This window comes from Oncorhynchus clarkii, chromosome 18 (assembly GCF_045791955.1).
Source record: "Oncorhynchus clarkii lewisi isolate Uvic-CL-2024 chromosome 18, UVic_Ocla_1.0, whole genome shotgun sequence".
In the NCBI taxonomy this organism is placed as follows: Eukaryota; Metazoa; Chordata; class Actinopteri; order Salmoniformes; family Salmonidae; genus Oncorhynchus; species Oncorhynchus clarkii.
In genome coordinates this window covers 3235238-3255806 of record NC_092164.1, presented here as the reverse complement: position 1 = coordinate 3255806, position 20569 = coordinate 3235238, and the positions used below count along the sequence as shown (strand labels likewise).

General features: G+C 41.4%; 2 protein-coding genes across 2 annotated transcripts; both read left to right on the top strand.

The window, feature by feature from the left end:
* Positions 1 to 2944: 2944 nt before the first annotated feature.
* On the top strand, positions 2945 to 6939 carry LOC139373889 (zinc finger protein ZFP2-like). The gene is made up of 4 exons (XM_071114986.1): positions 2945 to 2950; positions 5849 to 5929; positions 6037 to 6490; positions 6575 to 6939. Exons 1-4 carry the CDS (start codon positions 2945 to 2947, stop codon positions 6937 to 6939), a joined length of 906 nt encoding a protein of 301 aa, XP_070971087.1.
* A 5095-nt stretch (positions 6940 to 12034) lies between these two features.
* Positions 12035 to 19329, top strand: LOC139373888 (zinc finger protein 436-like). Its single transcript, XM_071114984.1, has 2 exons — positions 12035 to 12119; positions 16654 to 19329. Exons 1-2 carry the CDS (start codon positions 12035 to 12037, stop codon positions 17568 to 17570), a joined length of 1002 nt encoding a protein of 333 aa, XP_070971085.1. The 3' UTR covers positions 17571 to 19329.
* The last annotated feature ends 1240 nt before the right edge of the window (positions 19330 to 20569 follow it).

Below are 20569 nucleotides of genomic sequence, written 5' to 3'. Positions count from 1 at the left end.
GCCTGTAGTGGAAAATTACATAATTAGTCATGATATCCCGTGTTTTACTGCTTAAAGAATAGTCTCTTGTTATATGCTAGTGTTTTTTCTAATCTGATACAAACTTGTCTTTGTGTGACTTTGTCACAAGACTGGGCGTATAGCTATGATCCGTTAGGTACGTCCGCAGCATCTGACATCCCGTGGGTTTACTATCTACAGGAAGTCACATGTATGGGAACTTGCAGAAAGAAGCACATTATAGTGTTTGCTGTTGGGAATACAGTTAGACGGTGGAGACCTCGGGCTATCAACCTCGTGCTATCTTAAATCGGCACAGACAAGTAATTGCCTTTTACACACTATGTGCCACGTCTACTAAAAGGATGTACTTCTCTATAAAAGCGGAGACCCGTCACTGTTCGTTGGGCCTTAACTGCACAACTGTTGAAGTGCATAGTTGACTGCTCCATTTTAGCTAATCTTATAATAACGTGTTGTTTGAAAGAATCTGCACTCTCTCTTATAGAATTTCTCTGACAAGCCGGCAACATCGAGAGTGAGGACAAACCCAGCCTGCCTCTCTCCTTCCACACCAAGTCCAAACCTACAGTCACTGGGTCCTGATTGTGACAGAGGAGCCCAGTTTGCACTGCAGGATCCAGAGATGGCATCAGTGAAGCTGGAAGACTGCAGTCAAACACTGGAGCTGAATGTCAACATTAAAGATGAAGAAGAGGAGGAGAAGATTGGGAAATCTGTTTCTCATGGTAAGAGCAGGTTCTATCTAACTGAGTTTGTGTAATTCATTCCAACTTTCCACTGTGCATAAAAAGTTGCAGTAGAACTGTTTCGTGATGAAATGTTTCAATGAGAAGGTAGATGTTGGTCACGTGTAGACCAGTTGTGGGTTCGATTCCCACGGGGGACCAGTGCGAAAAAAATATTAAAACGTATGCACTCACTACTGTTCTGCTAAATGACTAATGTCAATTTGAAATACGTTAGGAGATACAGAACATTGCTTTCTTAATTGAATCTGTCACATTATTAAGTAGTTTACGGTAGTCCCCCAGTCACGTGGTGTTTGTTTACAAGCACACAAAGAGAAGAGACCGTAGCCTTGTGAGTCAATTACTGTTGTGCAGCATATCAACTTGTGCACTAGGTAATAGATAAATCACATCGCGTTCATCATTTCGCCCGTTAGATATCTTTTATAATGAATATTTTTCATTATGAAGCGTACGGGTACTAGTTTCCCAAAACAACGGTTTGAGTCAGTCACGTGTGTTTGTTTACAATTAAGCACAATTACCAAAATGTGTGCTTCGTGAGGTGAGTCTCCTGCAGCTCAATTTAAGTGCGGTGACCAACTTGTATGAAATTCACTACTAATGTTTGGAAGAGTACTGGACACCCCTCTGAGTCTAGCTCCTCTCTAGGTTTCTTTCTAGCTTCCTGCCTTCTAGGAGTGTTTCCTAACCACTGTGCTTCTACATCTGCATTGATTGCTCTTTGGGGTTTTAGGCTGGGTTTCTGTAAAGCACTTTGTGACAACTGCTGATGTTAAAATGTCTTATTTGGCTTGTACAGAGTGTGCAAAACAGTAAGAACACTTTGCTAATACTGAGTTAGTTCACAGTTCTGAAACACATCTCAGTGCACTGTTGAATTGGCGCCTTTTCCTAGACCATGTTGCTTTGTGTATAATAGCAAAGTTAACCAGCATATCGGTGTTGAGAACAAAGCTGCGGAGGCAGCAGGATGAGGAGATGAGAAAACAGCCCTTCCCTTATTGTCTAATAGAAGTGAGAGAGGAAACTCCAACTTAAATTGCTATTATAATCATAACTGTTAATTGTGCCTGGCTTTATATATCATCCATTTATCTGCAGAAATAAGACAGAACCTGCTCGTGTTGCCTGTTTGTTTAATAGCCTACTGATTCCGTGAGCACCAAGCCACACGCAACATGTCGGATAAACAATTTAACAAATTCTCCAATTTTTTATCTTTGCTATGCTTTAATAAATGCTTAATGTTTTCATTAAACCAGCCTCTCTGGTATTATTGATCATTAATTTAATGTTCTATACACTGTTCCAAATGGTCAGAATATTAATATTAAAACCCCTCCTTTTTCTGGATCTCCATCTTGTTATAATTATTATTATGACCATCACTATGATAATAGGTAATGCCATTATCATTAGTAGGCTTAGTATAGCAGCCTTGTATAAGCACCATCCAGCTTGAGGCCTAAGAGCGCATTTGGTTTTGTCTTAATACCTTAACTTACTAAAGACTACATTTCAATACTTGTGTAGGCTACTGTATCAATCCGTCATTCGTCCATGTCATCACACAGCATACCAGTCATTCATGATTTAAAATGCAATCAAGCATTTTAGTTTTTAAAGTAAAATTTAAGTGAGCCTTGAATAATTAGCGTAAACAATAAATAAGCCGTTCTGTTTTTGAAAATTGCATTCACGAATGAATGCGACAGTTTTTAGTCTTTGCTGTAAAGTAGATGCTCTGGTACACTTATAATTAGTGTTGTTTACATTGTTCCAAACAGTCAGAAGATTTTTGTAATCTACCTGTTTGGAACACACAATATGCACTCAGTGTTTGCTCCTTACCTTACTTTTCTGGATCTCCAGTATTTTCCACAACTAGTCACATTTATTCCACACATCTGACTTCCCCTTTACCTCCTGAGCAACCAGTAAACATTCTCCTGTTTCGAGTTTGTCACGTCCTCTGCAACCGTTTTGCTGTTACAGTGTTCTGAGTTTGTTATAACCAATTTATTGATGTGATTATGATATGCTATAGGTCCTGCCCTATTGGTCACGTGCATGCAATGTATACATGTCTCACAAATAAATGCGAGGGAATAGAGAACGTTTTTCCCAAACAAATGAGGGATTTCAGCAACAGAACTTTTCAGTCAGAAATGGCTGTAATTATGTTGCAGCTTCAGTACAGTGGACAGCGTGATGAACACTGTTGATGTTCTGTGGTGGTCGCTGCAGCAGGGAAGAGAGAGAGAGACAACAGGTGCTAGTCTTTTTGTTTTGTAAGTCTGAGCACAATCGCATCAAATGCACATTTAAAAATTTAAGCCAATCGATTGGTGGGAAGAACAGATTACTCTTGGTGTCAAGGACAGCTCTAATGGACTGTACAATGTTTTGAAAGTGTTCCACAGGGAGTCTGGCCCATGTGGACTAAATTTTTAAAATGTATTTAACCTTTATTTAACCAGGTAGGCAAGTTGAGAACAAGTTCTCATTTACAACTGCGACCTGCCCAAGATAAAGCATAGCAGTGTGAACAGACAGCAACACAGAGTTACACATGGAGTAAACAATAAACAAGTCAATAACACAGTATAATTTATTTTTTATTTTTTAAAGAGTCTATATACATTGTGTGCAAAGGGCATGAGAAGCTAGGCGAATAATTACAATTTAGCAGATTAACACTGGAGTGATAAATGATTAGATGGTCATGTACAGGTAGAGATATTGGTGTGCAAAAGAGCAGAAAAGTAAATAAATAAAAACAGTATGGGGATGAGGTAGGTAAATTGGGTGGGCTATTTACAGATGGACTATGTACAGCTGCAGCGATCGGTTAGCTGCTCAGATAGCAGATGTTTAAAGTTGATGAGGGAGATAAAAGTCTCCAACTTCAACGATTTTTGCAATTCGTTCCAGTCACAGGCAGCAGAAAACTGGAAGGAAAGGAGGCCAAATGAGGTGTTGGCTTTAGGGATGATCAGTGAGATACACCTGCTGGAGCGCGTGCTACGGGTGAGTGTTGCCACCGTGACCAGTGAACTGAGATAAGGCGGAGCTTTACCTAGCATGGACTTGTAGATAACCTGGAGCCAGTGGGTCTGGCGACGAATATGTAGCGAGGGTCAGCCGACTAGATCATACAGGTCGCAGTGGTGGGTGGGATAAGGTGCTTTAGTAACAAAGCGGATGGCACTGTGATAAACTGCATCCAGTTTGCTGAGTAGAGTATTGGAAGCCATTTTGTAGATGACATCGCCGAAGTCGAGGATCGGTAGGATAGTCAGTTTTACTAGGGTAAGTTTGGCGGCGTGAGTGAAGGAGGCTTTGTTGCGAAATAGAAAGCCGATTCTAGATTTGATTTTGGATTGGAGATGTTTGATATGAGTCTGGAAGGAGAGTTTACAGTCTAGCCAGACACCTAGGTACTTATAGATGTCCACATATTCTAGGTCGGAACCATCCAGGGTGGTGATGCTAGTCGGGCGTGTGGGTGCAGGCAGCGAACTTTTGAAAAGCATGCATTTGGTTTTACTGGCGTTTAAGTGCAGTTGGAGGCCACGGAAGGAGTGTTGTATGGCATTGAAGCTTGTTTGGAGTTTAGATAGCACAGTGTCCAAGGAAGGGCCAGAAGTATACAGAATGGTGTCGTCTGCATAGAGGTGGATCAGGGAATCGCCCGCAGCAAGAGCAGCATCATTGATATATACAGAGAAAAGAGTCGGCCCGAGAATTGAACCCTGTGGCACCCCCACTGCCAGAAGACCGGACAACATGCCCTCCGATTTGACACACTGAACTCTGTCTGCAAAGTAATTGGAGAACCAGGCAAGGCAGTCATTAGAAAAACCGAGGCTATTGAGTCTGCTGATAAGAATATGGTGATTGACAGAGTCGAAAGCCTTGGCCAGGTCGATGAAGATGGCTGCACAGTACTGTCTTTTATCGATGGCAGTTATGATATCGTTTAGTACCTTTAGCGTGACTGAGGTGCACCCGTGACTGGCTCGGGAAACCAGATTGCACAGCGGAGAAGGTATGGTGGGATTCGAGATGGTCAGTGATCTGTTTGTTGACTTGGCTTTCGAAGACCTTAGATAGGCAGGGCAGGATGGATATAGGTCTGTAACCGTTTGGGTCCAGGGTGTCTCCCCTTTGAAGAGGGGGATGACCGCGGCAGCTTTCCAGTCCTTGGGGATCTCAGACGATATGAAAGAGAGTTTGAACAGGCTGGTAATAGGGGTTGCGACAATGGCGGCAGATAGTTTCAGAAATAGAGGGTCCAGATTGTCAAGCCCAGCTGATTTGTACGGGTCCAGGTTTTGCAGCTCTTTCAGAACATCTGCTATCTGGATTTGGGTAAAGGAGAAGCTGGGATGGCTTGGGCGAGTAGCTGCAGGGGGGCGGAGCTGTTGGCCGAGGTTGGAGTAGCCAGGAGGAAGGCATGGCCAGCCATTGAGAAATGCTTGTTGAAGTTTTCGATTATCATGGATTTATCGGTGGTGACTGTGTTACCTAGCCTCAGTGCAGTGGGCAGCTGGGAGGAGGTGCTCTTGTTCTCCATGGACCTTACAGTGTCCCAGAACTTTTTGGAGTTAGAGCTACAGGATGCAAATTTCTGCTTGAAAAAGCTGGCCTTTTTGATTCCCACAGTTGTGTCAAGTTGGCTGGATGTCCTTTGGGTGGTGGACCATTCTTTATACATAAGGGAAACTGTTCAGTGTGAAAAACCCAGCAGCATTGCAGTTCTTGACACAAACCGGTGGACCTGACACCTATTACCACACCCCGTTCAAAGACACTTCAATCTTTTGTCTTGCTGATTCACCCTCTGAATGGCACACATACACAATCCATGTCTAAATTATCTCAATATTTAAAAATCCTTCTTTAACCTGTCTACACCCCTTCATCTACAGTGATTTAACAAGTGATATCAATAAGGGATCATAGCTTTCACCTGGTCAGTCTATGTCATGGAAGTAGCAGGTGTTCATAATATTTTGTATAATCACTGTTTATCACACTGACTTTTATTTCTGATGCTGTTCACACAGGTAACATTGAGACATTCCCTACATCCAGAGAGCAACAACAGGAAGATCACAGACCTAAGAGGTCTCACCAATGCCCACATTGTAAGAAGATTTTCCCAATTCTTTCAAAGCTAAAAATACACTTAAAAATACACACAGGAGAGAAGTCGTACTCCTGCTCTGACTGTGGGTTGAGATTCTCTCAACAGAGCAGCTTAAAAACACACCAACGTATACACACAGGAGAGAAACCTTACTCCTGCTCATACTGTGGGTGGAGATTCTCTCAACGAAGCCACTTCAAATCACACCAACGCATACACACAGGAGAGAAGCCTTACTCTTGCTCTGAATGTGGAAAATGCTTCACAACATCATCTGACCTAACAGTTCACCAGAGAACACACACAGGAGAGAAGCCTTTTTCCTGCTCTGACTGTGGGGGGAGATTCTCTCGACGGAGCAGTTTAAAAATACACCAACATATACACACAGGAGAGAAGCCTTACTTCTGCTCTGACTGTGGGAAAAGTTTCTCCCTATTGGATACTTTAAAAGCACATGAACGTGTACATACAGGAGAAAAGCCTTTTTCCTGCTCTGACTGTGGGAAGAGTTTTTCTCAACGGAGCAACTTAAAAATACACCAACGTTTACATACAGGTGAAAAGCCTTACTCCTGTTCGGACTGTGGAAAACGTTTCACACAATTTGATACGTTAAAATGTCACCAGCGTATACATACAGGAGAGAAGCCTTACTCCTGCTCTAAATGTGGGAAGAGTTTCTCTCTACAGAGCAGCGTAAAATCACACCAACATATACACACAGGAGACAAGCCTTACACTTGCTCTGACTGTGGTAAATTCTTCCCAACATCATCTGCGCTAAATGTTCATCAGAGAACACACACCGGAGAGAGGCTTTCCTTCTGTTCTGACTGTGGAAAAAGTTTCTCTCAACACAGCAGCTTAAAGGAACACCAACGTTTACACACAGGAGAGAAGCCTTACTCCTGCTCTGACTGTGGGAAGAATTTCACTCGACACAGCAGCTTAAAGAATCACCAACGTATACACACAGGAAGGAGAGAAGCCTTATCCCTGCTCTGAATGTGGGAAGAGTTTCACAACATCAAGTGCTCTGACAGTTCATCAGAGAGTGCACACAGGAGAGAAACCTTACTCCTGCTCTGACTGTGGGGCGAGATTCTCTCAACAGAGCAACTTAAGCACACCAACGGATACAAACGAGTGAAGCCTTTTGCAGATTACATTTTTTTTGTTGCTGGATTGAAAATGGACCCCTGTTTAAAGTAACCTCCCTTTTTGGTAACAAAAGGAGAGAAGCTTCATCAGTTCTCTCGGACCAGCTAAGATTAAAGTCACTTAATTCTCATCTCATAAAATAATTGGTAACAGGGAATTGGATCAAATGAAGAAAGTGTAGAACACGCTATTGTTGTCCTATTGTTTCTCACTGTGAGAGAACTGTGCAGAGGAAATGGAGCATTATAGAATGTTATCCTCTTTACTTTACTTTGTCAGTTACTTTGTCAGTTTTGGTGTGTTTTATTAGCTTCTACTGCAAAAAATATTGAGAGGACCTTGGATTTGCCCTTAGCGTTGAATATACTGCTTCCGTATGAAGTCGTCTGTGGGACTGAGATAGTAGACACAACATGTATCAGATAGAGATAGAGATGGTGTGATCCGTTTTCTCCATTCATTTGGGTGGATTATTTTTTTTACTACTAAGGGACTGTATGTTATTTATAATGAGGGATACCTGGAGCAAATTGTATCTCTGAAATAAAAATGTATGCCCCTCCCTTCACTAAAATATATTTTCCCCCGACCCTGTCTGAACACTTGGGGGAAAACAAGTGACTCTCCCCTATACCCAAAATTATAATTAAAACATAAAGTGGATAGCAGAGAACATGCCTATTGTTTACCCTCACTCCTAGAACAGACCAGAGCCTTAGATACGCAGTTTTAGAAACAGGCCTTCATTTTGTAAGCGTCACATGTCAAAGGTTGTGGATTCCCAGAACACCGTGTACGAGGTTGGGGTGAAAATATATATATAGTTTGTATTTTGTAACTATAATCAGAGAAGAGGAAATTGCCTCGGATCAGAGAGCAGGGTCAGGCCCAGAACAGAAGATGGACGGGTTGGGATTCTGACATCTGGCTAAACAAAGAGAGGACCATGGACATTCCACAGGGGAAAAGAGGGAAACTCATTGGGGCCATAAAATGTATAGCTGGGGAGGTGACGCCTATAAGGGAAGAGTATAAAATGTGTTGTGAGCTTTCTAAATGCATGCACTCAGCTGACTGTATCATTGGTATTAAACACTCTCTTAAACTTCTCTTGAGCTTTTGGTCTCAATTCCTTATTGCAAAGAGGCTGCAATTGCATTTTTTCTTTTTAACACTATCAAAGCTAAAAATACACACAGGAGAGAATCTGTATCCCTGCTCTGACTGTGGGAAGAGCTGCAAAATATCAAGGGATCTGACAGTTCATCAGTCAACACTGGAGAGAAGCCCTACTCCTGTTCTGACTGTGGGAAGAGTTTTTCTCACCTGGGTACCTTAAAACAACATGAACGTATACACAAAGGAGAGTTTTTCTTAGCAGAACAACTTAAAAGGACACCAACATATAAATGTGAGAATCCCCATCTGTTCTCTGACTGGCTAAGATTAAAATCATTCTATCACTTAATTCTCAATAAATTGTAGCACAATCTATTGTAATGCTATTCTTTCTCACTGTGATTGAACTGTGCAGAGGAAAAGGAGCATTATAGAACATTAGCCTCTCTTTACTTTACTGATCAGTATTCACCTTGTCAGTTTTGGTGTGTTTTGTTCACTTCTACTGTAAAGATATTGAGATGACCTTGGATTTGCGCTTAAGGTTGAATATCCTCTGTGAGGCTGGTTAACTGGGTGGTAGTGCTTCCCTCTGCAGTTTTCTGTGGTAATGAGCTGGTAGACACAACATGTACCAGAGATGGTGTGATGATCAGTTTGGGGAGAGACATTTTTTACTACATAATCTGTACATCAATAAATAAAAGTACATGTGTTTATTACATTTTATTTTAAAACTAGATTAGTTATTTGAGTCATTTATGAATATGTTTGGGCAGCTCCATTGAAGCCGGCTTAATCGATCTTCCCATGAAAAATACAGTTTGTACATGAATTTGTACTGGTCAAACTAGTTCTCTTGTATAATGAATTATAAAAATATATATATTTTAAGTGAAATATTTAGTGTTTATCTGAAGCTGAACAAGACAGGAAGTTGAAATGAGCATCACAAAGCTAAATCTGACCTATTCTCTAACATGTTTTGTCAGCATAAGCATCTGTGAGACCTTTAATTTAATTAGGCAGGTCAGTTAAGAACAATTTCTTATTTACAATGATGACCTACACTGGCCAAACCCGACGGTGTTGGGCCAATTGTGCGCCACCCTATGGGACTCCCAATCATGCCTGGTTGTGATACAGCCTAGATTTGAACCAGGGTGTCTGTAGTGATGCCTCTAGCACTGAGATGCTGTGCCTTAGACCGCAGTGCCATTCGGGAGCCCTGCTAGAGAACTGTAATTGATCTACTGAATCATCATAGTTTTGGGGGGTTATCTTTACAGTAAATGTAATGCTTTTGTTTAATTCAAGGCATTCAAAATAATATATATCTGTATTTATCTACTCAGTACATGTCACACATTGGGACATGCCAAGTTGCACGACACCAGTATTCTCTACATCAAATCAAGGATGACTGTTTAACAGTCTTATGGCCTGGAGATAGAAGTGCTTTCATTCTCTTGGTCCCAGCTTTGATGCACCTGCACTGTCTCCGCCTGATAGATGGTAGCAGGGGGAACAGGCCGTGTCTCTGGTGGCTGAGGTTCTTGATGATCTTCTTGGCCTTCCACAGAGATCATCTACAATACATATGTAATGAGTTGAAAAACGTAGACACGAAAACAGACACCGGTTTAGTTTTTTTAAACCAAGGTTTATTTGTCAAGCTAATCAATCTCACTTACATTCTACATGCTTTGGCAGTAGTTAGTCCATCAGTCCAATAGATGTCACTGTTGCACTGTGGTAGTGGGTTGGGGAGGGGGGGGAGACCGGAAGTTCCGGTAGACGCACACCATTCTTTCGAGTGAAGAGAACGTCAGAACTGCTGTCCTTTTTTCTTCTTACTACAGGTACGTAATAGCACTTTTAAACTGTCTAATATTGAAATAACGTCATGACATGTTAGATAACAAACCAATCAAGGTATTATAACGTTTGGGAAAGGTTTTGTGTCAAACCGAGCGAGTGATGAACGTGATTTTTAAAAAAGCACACGGCGCGGGGTCCACAACACGTTCATTTGTTAGGCTTTGCAGGTTCGTTAGCTCAGTGGGTTTCCGCCTCGGGATGTTCAGAACAAAAACATTTTGGAAATGTACAGATAGAAATCCTCTGAATAGAACTGACATGATTCATTAGAATCAGAGGAATGTTTGTTCAACATAATACATTTCTATCTGATGTGGCCAACATCTCCGTCCTCCAGCTGGACATAGGCCTGATGTCCGCCTGTCCCTACCTATGTGAAGCTAGCCACAATAGAGGCATGTGTGGTTCACACTCAAAATAAAAATCCCTCTTAAAGCGATAAACTGATACAAAATAGTGAAATCATGTCATATTTGGACAAAATAACGCAGAACATGGTTGGATTATTATTTATTTACAATAAATTACAATAACGAATTATTTTGAAAATAAACTGAAATAAACTGAAATCCCACTGTAGCGGTATTAGACCACATCATTGTATTGGGGGCATTCTTATATGACTTTATGAAACGAGTTGGATTGTGCACCCATGAAACAGGTGACACCAACAGAAAACTATTATCAACAGTTTACACAAATATTAGCTTCTTAGCTCTGATTGTAGGACTTTGACTGTGAAAAATCACCTCCCCAGTCAGTCTATTGCAGGGTTACTCCTGATAAAGTTGGGTAGCTGATGGTCCTATTCAGCGCTTAAATAGACAACATGATTAGTCACAGGAACCAGGACTAATAAAGCCAATGCAACTGACTGTTTTACAAACGCTAGGCCTTCCACATGGATGGACATTCATAAAGTTATAGCCTGTCCACTTTGTTCAGATGTTAAAATCAAGTGGCCAACCTTGTTTATGCTTATTGCACATGTATAAAACAGACTAGAGAGCTATTATAATAGTATTTGGCTAAAATACTGCTAGCAGTACTAATATTAGCATTCATTTTCCAGAATAAAGGTTCATTGATACTCTGGTTTTAGTAGTGAAGCTCTGCTCTCAATCTGAGTAGTTGAGACATAAAAAGGGTATTGATAGAAAAGGTAACTTCTCCTCTATTACAGGAAAATAATGTCTCAATGTGTTTTGGTGTCCATATGAACCATTCTTTTGGACCAAACCACAAATGTAAATAGCTAGTTAAAACCGCTTGCCAGAGAGCCTTTGGAATAACAATTCCCATTGTTCGGTTGGAGACAGAGAGGGAGAGAAGACTCCACCTCTATGTAACCTGTTTTAGCATGGGTCTGCGTCATCCATAGAAATGGAGAGAGGGCTTCTACCATTTTAAAGTAGTCAACTGTGTGGGGATTCTTATGGGTTAGGAGCAATCAGCCAATTATCAGAGCATTGCCTTCTTCAAATTGGGTGCTATGGTTTGTAAATGTCTTTAACCCCGGCATCTAGATTATTCAGGAAAATCGTGAATAGTGCTGCCTAAAACAACTGCAACCTTGTACTAAATGGTTTTGGAGTCATTTATGTGAATTCGGGAAATCTACTGCAGGTTATGTGCACCTGCGTTGTGTAATTTAAGGTGTGCACTTTGTCTAATGGGAAATTAATAAATGGTCTGTTGTCAAAGTTTAGCGACCTGATCTAATATATTTTAGAGAATAAAGTGCCAGAACTGTCAAGAAAGTAACTTTTGTGTCCGTTTGTCTTTATTACTACAGACCGACTCAGATTAAGTCTGAGGCCGTTAACATCAACAGTGAGGACAAACCCAACCTGCCTCTCCTTCCACACTGAGTCCAAACCTACAGCTACTGGGTCCTGATTGTGACAGTGGAGCCCAGTTTGTACTGCAGGATCCAGAGATGGCATCAGTGAAGCTGGAAGACTGCAGTCAAACACTGAAGCTGAATGTCATCATTAAAGATGAAGAAGAGGAGGAGAAGATTGGTAAGAGCAGGTTCTATCTATAAATTTGACCTTAAGTTATGACCCAGTCTATTGATAGGTTGAATTCTGTAATTCTGACAACACATCCCTGAACAACTGGGTTATCTGGAGTGATCAGAGAGTAGACTAAAGAAGTGAAGTAGACAAACTGCCAGTGTTTTAAAGTTCTCTGAAGTGAGTCTGTGTAGTTACTAACCCTTGTGATAGTGAGAGGAGGATGATATGAAATGAGTCTGTGTAGTTACTAACCCTTGTGATAGTGAGAGGAGGATGATATGAAATGAGTCTGTGTAGTTACTAACCCTTGTGATAGTGAGAGGAGGATGATATGAAATGAGTCTGTGTAGTTACTAACCCTTGTGGTAGTGAGAGGAGGATGATATGATATGAAATGAGTCTATGTAGTTACTAACCCTTGTGATAGTGAGAGGAGGATGATATGAAATGAGTCTGTGTAGTTACTAACCCTTGTGATAGTGAGAGGAGGATGATATGAAATGAGTCTGTGTAGTTACTAACCCTTGTGATAGTGAGAGGAGGATGATATGAAATGAGTCTGTGTAGTTACTAACCCTTGTGGTAGTGAGAGGAGGATGATATGATATGAAATGAGTCTATGTAGTTACTAACCCTTGTGATAGTGAGAGGAGGATGATATGAAATGAGTCTGTGTAGTTACTAACCCTTGTGATAGTGAGAGGAGGATGATATGAAATGAGTCTGTGTAGTTACTAACCCTTGTGATAGTGAGTGGAGGATGATATGAATTGAGTCTGTGTAGTTACTAACCCTTGTGATAGTGAGTGGAGGATGATATGAAATGAGTCTGTGTAGTTACTAACCCTTGTGATAGTGAGAGGAGGATGATATGAAATGAGTCTGTGTAGTTACTAACCCTTGTGATAGTGAGAGGAGGATGATATGAAATGAGTCTGTGTAGTTACTAACCCTTGTGATAGTGAGAGGAGGATGATATGAAATGAGTCTGTGTAGTTACTAACCCTTGTGATAGTGAGTGGAGGATGATATGAAATTAGTCTGTGGAGTTACTAACCCTTGTGATAGTGAGAGGAGGATGATATGAAATGAGTCTGTGTAGTTACTAACCCTTGTGATAGTGAGTGGAGGATGATATGAAATGAGTCTGTGTAGTTACTAACCCTTGTGATAGTGAGTGGAGGATGATATGAAATGAGTCTGTGTAGTTACTAACCCTTGTGATAGTGAGTGGAGGATGATATGAAATGAGTCTGTGTAGTTACTAACCCTTGTGATAGTGAGTGGAGGATGATATGAAATGAGTCTGTGTAGTTACTAACCCTTGTGATAGTGAGAGGAGGATGATATGAAATGATTCTGTGTAGTTACTAACCCTTGTGATAGTGAGTGGAGGATGATATGAAATGAGTCTGGAGTTACTAACCCTTGTGATAGTGAGAGGAGGATGATATGAAATGAGTCTGTGTAGTTACTAACCCTTGTGATAGTGAGTGGAGGATGATATGAAATGAGTCTGTGTAGTTACTAACCCTTGTGATAGTGAGTGGAGGATGATATGAAATGAGTCCGTGTAGTTACTAACCCTTGTGATAGTGAGAGGAGGATGATATGAAATGAGTCTGTGTAGTTACTAACCCTTGTGATAGTGAGTGGAGGATGATATGAAATGAGTCTGTGTAGTTACTAACCCTTGTGATAGTGAGTGGAGGATGATATGAAATGAGTCTGTGTAGTTACTAACCCTTGTGATAGTGAGAGGAGGATGATATGAAATGAGTTTGTGTAGTTACTAACCCTTGTGATAGTGAGTGGAGGATGATATGAAATGAGTCTGTGTAGTTACTAACCCTTGTGATAGTGAGTGGAAGATGATATGAAATGAGTCTGTGTAGTTACTAACCCTTGTGATAGTGAGAGGAGGATGATATGAAATGAGTCTGTGTAGTTACTAACCCTTGTGATAGTGAGTGGAGGATGATATGAAATGAGTCTGTGTAGTTACTAACCCTTGTGATAGTGAGTGGAGGATGATATGAAATGAGTCTGTGTAGTTACTAACCCTTGTGATAGTGAGAGGAGGATGATATGAAATGAGTCTGTGTAGTTACTAACCCTTGTGATAGTGAGAGGAGGATGATATGAAAGGAGTCTGTGTGGACCAGTCCGTTGCAAAGGGGATGGCACACCACTATCACCAGTAATACATTTAGCCTACCGTTAGTTCTCATAATTTCTAATCTACAATGTTTGTTTGGTTACGGTAATATACACTGCTCAAAAAAATAAAGGGAACACTAAAATAACACATCCTAGATCTGAATGAATGAAATATTATTATGAAATACTTTTTTCTTTACATAGTTGAATGTGCTGACAACAAAATCACACAAGAATTATCAATGGAAATCAAATGTATCAACCCATGGAGGTCTGGATTTGGAGTCACACTCAAAATGAAAGTGGAAAACCACACTACAGGCTGATCCAACTTTGATGTAATGTCCTTAAAACAAATCAAAATGAGGCTCAGTAGTGTGTGTGGCCTCCACGTGCCTGTATGACCTCCCTACAACACCTGGGCATGCTCCTGATGAGGTGGCGGATGGTCTCCTGAGGGATCTCCTCCCAGACCTGGACTAAAGCATCCGCCAACTCCTGGACAGTCTGTGGTGCAGTGTGGCGTTGGTGGATGGAGCGAGACATGATGTCCCAGATGTGCTCAATTGGATTCACGTCTGGGGAACGGGCGGGCCAGTCCATAGCATCAATGCCTTCCTCTTGCAGGAACTGCTGACACACTCCAGCCACATGAGGTCTAGCATTGTCTTTCATTAGGAGGAACCCAGGGCCAACCGCACCAGCATATGGTCTCACAATGGGTCTGAGGATCTCATCTCGGTAACTAATGGCAGTCAGGCTACCTCTGGCGAGCACATGGAGGGCTGTGCGGCCCTCCAAAGAAATGCCACCCCACAGCACATGGAGAGCTGTGTGGCCCCCTAAAGAAATGCCACACCACACCATGACTGACCCACCACCAAACCGGTCATGCTGGAGGATGTTGCAGGCAGCAGAACGTTCTCCACGGCGTCTCCAGACTGTCACGTCTGTCACATGTGCTCAGTGTGAACCTGCTTTCATCTGTGCAGAGCACAGGGCGCCAGTGGCGAATTTGCCAATCTTGGTGTTCTCTGGCAAATGCCAAACGTCCTGCACAGTGTTGAGCTGTAAGCACAACCCCCACCTGTGGACGTCGGGCCCTACTACCACCCTCATGGAGTCTGTTTCTGACCGTTTGAGCAGACACATGCACATTTGTGGCCTGCTGGAGGTCATTTTGCAGGGCTCTGGCAGTGCTCCTCCTGCTCCTCCTTGCACAAAGGCGGAGGTAGCGGTCCTGCTGCTGGGTTGTTGCCCTCCTACGGCCTCCTCCACGTCTCCTGATGTACTGGCCTGTCTCCTAGTAGCGCCTCCATGCTCTGGACACTACGCTGACAGACACAGCAAACCTTCTTGCCACAGCTCGCATTGATGTGCCATCCTGGATGAGCTGCACTACCTGAGCCACTTGTGTGGGTTGTAGACTCCGTCTCATGCTACCACTAGAGTGAATGCACCGCCAGCATTAAAAAGTGACCAAAACATATATATATACATTTAATTTTTATTTAACCCCTTTTTCTCCCCAATTTCGTGGTATCCAATTGTTTAGTAGCTACTATCTTGTCTCATCGCTACAGAGACGAAGGTTGAAAGTCATGCGTCCTCCGATACACAACCCAACCAAGCCGCATTGCTTCTTAACACAGCGCCATCCAACAAGGAAGCCAGCCGCACCAATGTGTCGGAGGAAACACTGTGCACCTGGCAACCTTGGTTAGCGCGCACTGTGCCCGGCCCGCCACAGGAGTCACTGGTGCGCGATGAGACAAGGATTTCCCTACCGTCCAAACCCTCCCTAACCCGGACGACGCTAGGCCAATTGTGCGTCGCCCCACGGACCTCCCAGTCGCGGCCGGTTACGATAGAGCCTGGGCGCGAACCCAGAGTCTCAGTACAGCGCCCTTAACCACTGCGCCACCCGGGTGGCCTCATTTAGATATAATTTTGATTAACCACATGACATTGATTTGAGATATAAAGACTTTATTATAAATTATATGAAAATCATAACGCAGCAGCGGGAGGAGGAGAGTCGAGAACAGATTAATTTTATTCTGGTTACGCTATATTGATCTCTGGATCCCTCGTGAGTCATTTGTGTGTCTTCATTTTTTAATCGCAGTGCTTAAAGCATCAGACAAGCTCAGTAGCCTACATATAGTTGATTTTATTCAAACACATATATATGGAAATATACATGTTTTAAAATGTAAACATTCGATTGGCCGAAAGAAAAGACTCGTTTGACCAGGATACATTTTTTTGTCGGGACAGCCCTAATAGCTTTATTCCCTGTATTGTACAGCCTACTGTTGTGAAGTCATATGTATATCACACCAACTGACTGGTTCTTCTGATGTTGTTCACACAGGAGACCATGTTGAGACATTCTCTTCATCCAGAGAGCAACAGCAGGAAGGTCACAGAGCTAAGAGGTCTCACCACTGCCCACATTGTGAGGAGATATTCCCAATTATATCAAAGCTAAAAAAACACCTTAAAATACACACAGGAGAGAAGCTGTATCCCTGTACTGACTGTGGGAAGAGATTCACGACATCAAGGTCTCTGACAGTTCATCAGAGAATACACACGGGAGAGAAGCCTTACTCCTGCTCTGACTGCGGAAAGAGTTTCTCTCGAATGGGCAACTTAAAAACACATGAACGTATACATACAGGAGTGAAACCTTACCCCTGCTCTGTCTGTGGAATGTGTTTCTCTAGACTAGGTGACTTAAAAACACATGAACGTATACATACTGGAGTGAAGCCTTACTCCTGCTCTGATTGTGACAAGAGTTTCTCTCGACTGGGCCACTTAAAAACACATGAACGTATACATACAGGAGTGAAACCTTACTTCTGCTCTGACTGTGGAAATAGTTTCTCTCGACTGGGAAACTTAAAAACACATAAACGTATACATACAGGAGTGAAGCCTTACTCCTGCTCGTACTGTGGAAAGAGTTTCTCTCGACTGGGCGACTTAAAAACACATGAACGAATACATACAGGAGTGAATTCTTACTCCTGCTCTGAATGTGGAAAGAGTTTCACTCGACTGGGCCACTTAAAAACACATGAACGTATACATACAGGAGTGAAGCCTTACTCCTGCTTTGACTGTGGAAAGAGTTTCTCTCGACAGGAAAACTTAAGAAGACATGAACGTATACATACAGGAGAGAAGCCTTACTCCTGCTCTGATTGTGTAAAATGCTTCACAACATCAACTGACCTAAAAGTTCATCAGAGAACACACACAGGAGAGAAGCCTTACCACTGATCTGACTTACAGCTGAGCTAAAAGGGTCATCGAGGAACACACACAGAAGAGAAGCCTTACTTCTGCTCTTAATGTGGCAAGTGTTTCTCCAGATTGGGCAATGAAAAGACACAAAAACTGATACACACTTGAGAGAAGCCTTATCACTGCACTGACAGTGAGAGGAGATTCTACAGATTGGGCCATTTAAAGACTCCATTGTATACATAAAGGAGAGAGTCCTTGTCAGTTCTCTCAGACCAGCTGAGATTAGTCACTCAATCACTTAATTTTAATTTAATAAAATAATTGTCAACACTCTATTGCAATCCTATTGTTTCTCACTGTGAGAACTGTGCAGAGGAAAGGGAGCGTTCTAGAATGTTAGCCTTTCTTTACTTTACTGATCAGTGTGCTCCATGTCAGGTTGTGTGTTTTGTTAGCTTCTACTGTAAAGATACTGAGATCTTGGATTTGCCCTTCGGGTTGAATGTCCTCTGTGAGGCGTCTGATGGTTGACTGGGTGGGACTGCTTCCCTCTACAGTTTTCTGTGAGAATGAGCTGGTAGACACAACATACACTGAGTGTACAAAACATTAAGGACACCTGCTCTTTCCATGACAGACTGACCAGGTGAACCCAGGTGGGCTAAGGAATGAAAACACTGGACACTGGAAAATTGGAAACCTATTGCCTGGTCTGATGAATCCTGGTTCCTGCTGTTTCATGCTGATGGGAGGACTGGGGTATGGAGGAAACCACGAGGACATACATCCAGTTGTGGAAAAAGTAAACTGTCATACTGAGTGAAAATAATGAAACCTTATTTAAATCATTTTTACTTAAGTACTTTACACCACTGCATGCATCCACTCCGTGTGTCAGCATTGCAGGCTGGTGGTGTGTTGGTTGGGGTGTGTTTTCAGGGCACACATTGGGCCCCTTGATAAAAGATGAACAATGTTTGAATGCTACAGGATATCTAAAGAATATCAGGTGCCTCCCTTCACTGCAGCAGTGTATCCATCTGCAAATAGATTTATTCAGCAGGATTATGTCACAAGGCTTGTCCAGGAATGGTTCCAATAACATGACAGTGAATTCAGTTTACTGCAGTGGCCTGACGAATCACCAGATCTCAATCCAATTGTTCATCTGTGGGAGGAGATAGAACAAGCTATTCGGAGTAGAGATCCACTCCCAGCCAACTTGACACAATTGTGGGAAGCATTGGAGTCAACATGGGCCATCATCCCTGTGGAATGCTCTCAACTCCTTGGCCAGTCTATGCCCCGATGAATTGAGGGTGTTCTGAGGACAAGAGGGGGAAATATTAGGAATGTGTTCCTAATGTTTGTGCGCTCAGTGTATATCAGATAAAGATGATGTGATGATCAGTTTTCAGCTTTAGTTTGGGTGGATTATTTTATATTACTAAACAACTTTTGTTTAATGATAAACAGGCTATGAATCGACTACTTGGGTTTATGAAATGGACTACTTGTATTATTTTTGTCATTGATGATGAATGTATTTGAATAACTGTATCGAAGTTAATTGATCTGGCAGGTAGCCTAGCGGTTAAGAGTGTTGGCCCAGTAACTGAAAAGTTGATGGTTTGAAACCCGAGCCGACTAGGTGAAAAATCTGTCATTGTGCCCTTGAGCAAGACAATTAACTCTTATTTGTCCTGTAAGTCGCTCTGGATAAAAACATCTGCTAAATGACAAAAATGTAATGAAAAATAATGTTTGTACATGAATTCGTGCTGGGAAACCACTTTTTTTCTCATGTGTATAATAAAATAAAATGTTTTTGGTGAAATACAACATTACTGCTTTGTTTATCCTGGCCAGAGGGACAGGACCATAGTAGGCTAGAGCAGCTAAGTTAGTGTTAACGTTAGTTAGCATGCAAGTATCCAGGCAGAGTTGCTAATGTTAGCCGAGAGAAAATAGTTTGCGACATTAACAGAAACGAATAATTCATATATCAACCTTATCAAATTACAAACGTTTTCAAAAATGTTGATTCTTACAATTATCCTTGTGTCCTTGTTACCGTCTTGAGGAACAAATGTCGGGTGAATGACTTGCTTTTTCTGCTTCTCCCAGTTTTGAGGCACGACGGTTATAAATTGTAATAAATTCCGTTGTGAAATTGTAAACTAATTATTTGAAATTACAGGTTTTTACATTTACATTTAATTATTATTATTTTATTTTTTTACATTTTACAATTACATTTTTCAGTCATTCTGTCTATATCAGAACATCTAACAATATATTCGTTTTTTTAACATTTTAAATCAATATATTTTATTATATTGTGTATATTATGTTGTGTATATCATTTCGGAGCAAGGCACCTATTAAAGATGTTATATCTGGAGTTTCGTTGGATATTGAGGTTCATCGTCTTGAGCAGAAGATTCCAGGAGTGGTTGGAGCACTAAACCCTGTAGTAGATGGAAAGAAGGAAGAAAGTCAATCAGTTTTACTGTTGTTTGAAGAACAACCGCCTACTTCTGCCTACTCCCGAGGTAAAGTTGGTTTTGTATTCACACATTCTGACATTCAACAGATATTCGCCAAAAGCCATTTGAAATTGTAAAAATCAATAACTAATTAATTGATTGTCACAGAAATATAAAAATTCTATAAATGCTTAGCATACTTTACAACCTTTGTTTTGAATAAAAAAATCCTGTTTTGATTTGATGAAAATATATAAAATCTTAAATGCAATTTTAAAGCTGTTTAAATCAAATAACTAATTCACCCTTTATCACAGAATGATCGAAAGAGATATGATTCATTCTATAAATGTATATCGTCTTTGTTCAACCTTTGTGTTGAATACAAATTCCAGTTTAGATTTTATCGAAATATTTCAAATCTATAAAATGCCATTCTTGTAATGTTTTATACGTTTTTTGCTAATGTGTGCCTTTTTTACTATACGATTTATATTGGCTGAATACTCAACTATGATGAACACCTCAGTTATGTGTGCTTCT

Coding starts and splice junctions, on each gene's coding strand:
- LOC139373888 (XM_071114984.1), top strand. CDS start 12,035: ATGGCATCAGTGAAGCTGGAAGACTGCAGTCAAACACTGAAGCTGAAT. Junction 12,120..16,653: donor AGAAGAGGAGGAGAAGATTG/GTAAGAGCAGGT, acceptor TTGTTCACACAG/GAGACCATGTTGAGACATTC.
- LOC139373889 (XM_071114986.1), top strand. Junction 5,930..6,036: donor GTCTCACCAATGCCCACATT/GTAAGAAGATTT, acceptor TTCTCTCAACAG/AGCAGCTTAAAAACACACCA. Junction 6,491..6,574: donor ACACCAACGTTTACATACAG/GTGAAAAGCCTT, acceptor GTATACATACAG/GAGAGAAGCCTTACTCCTGC.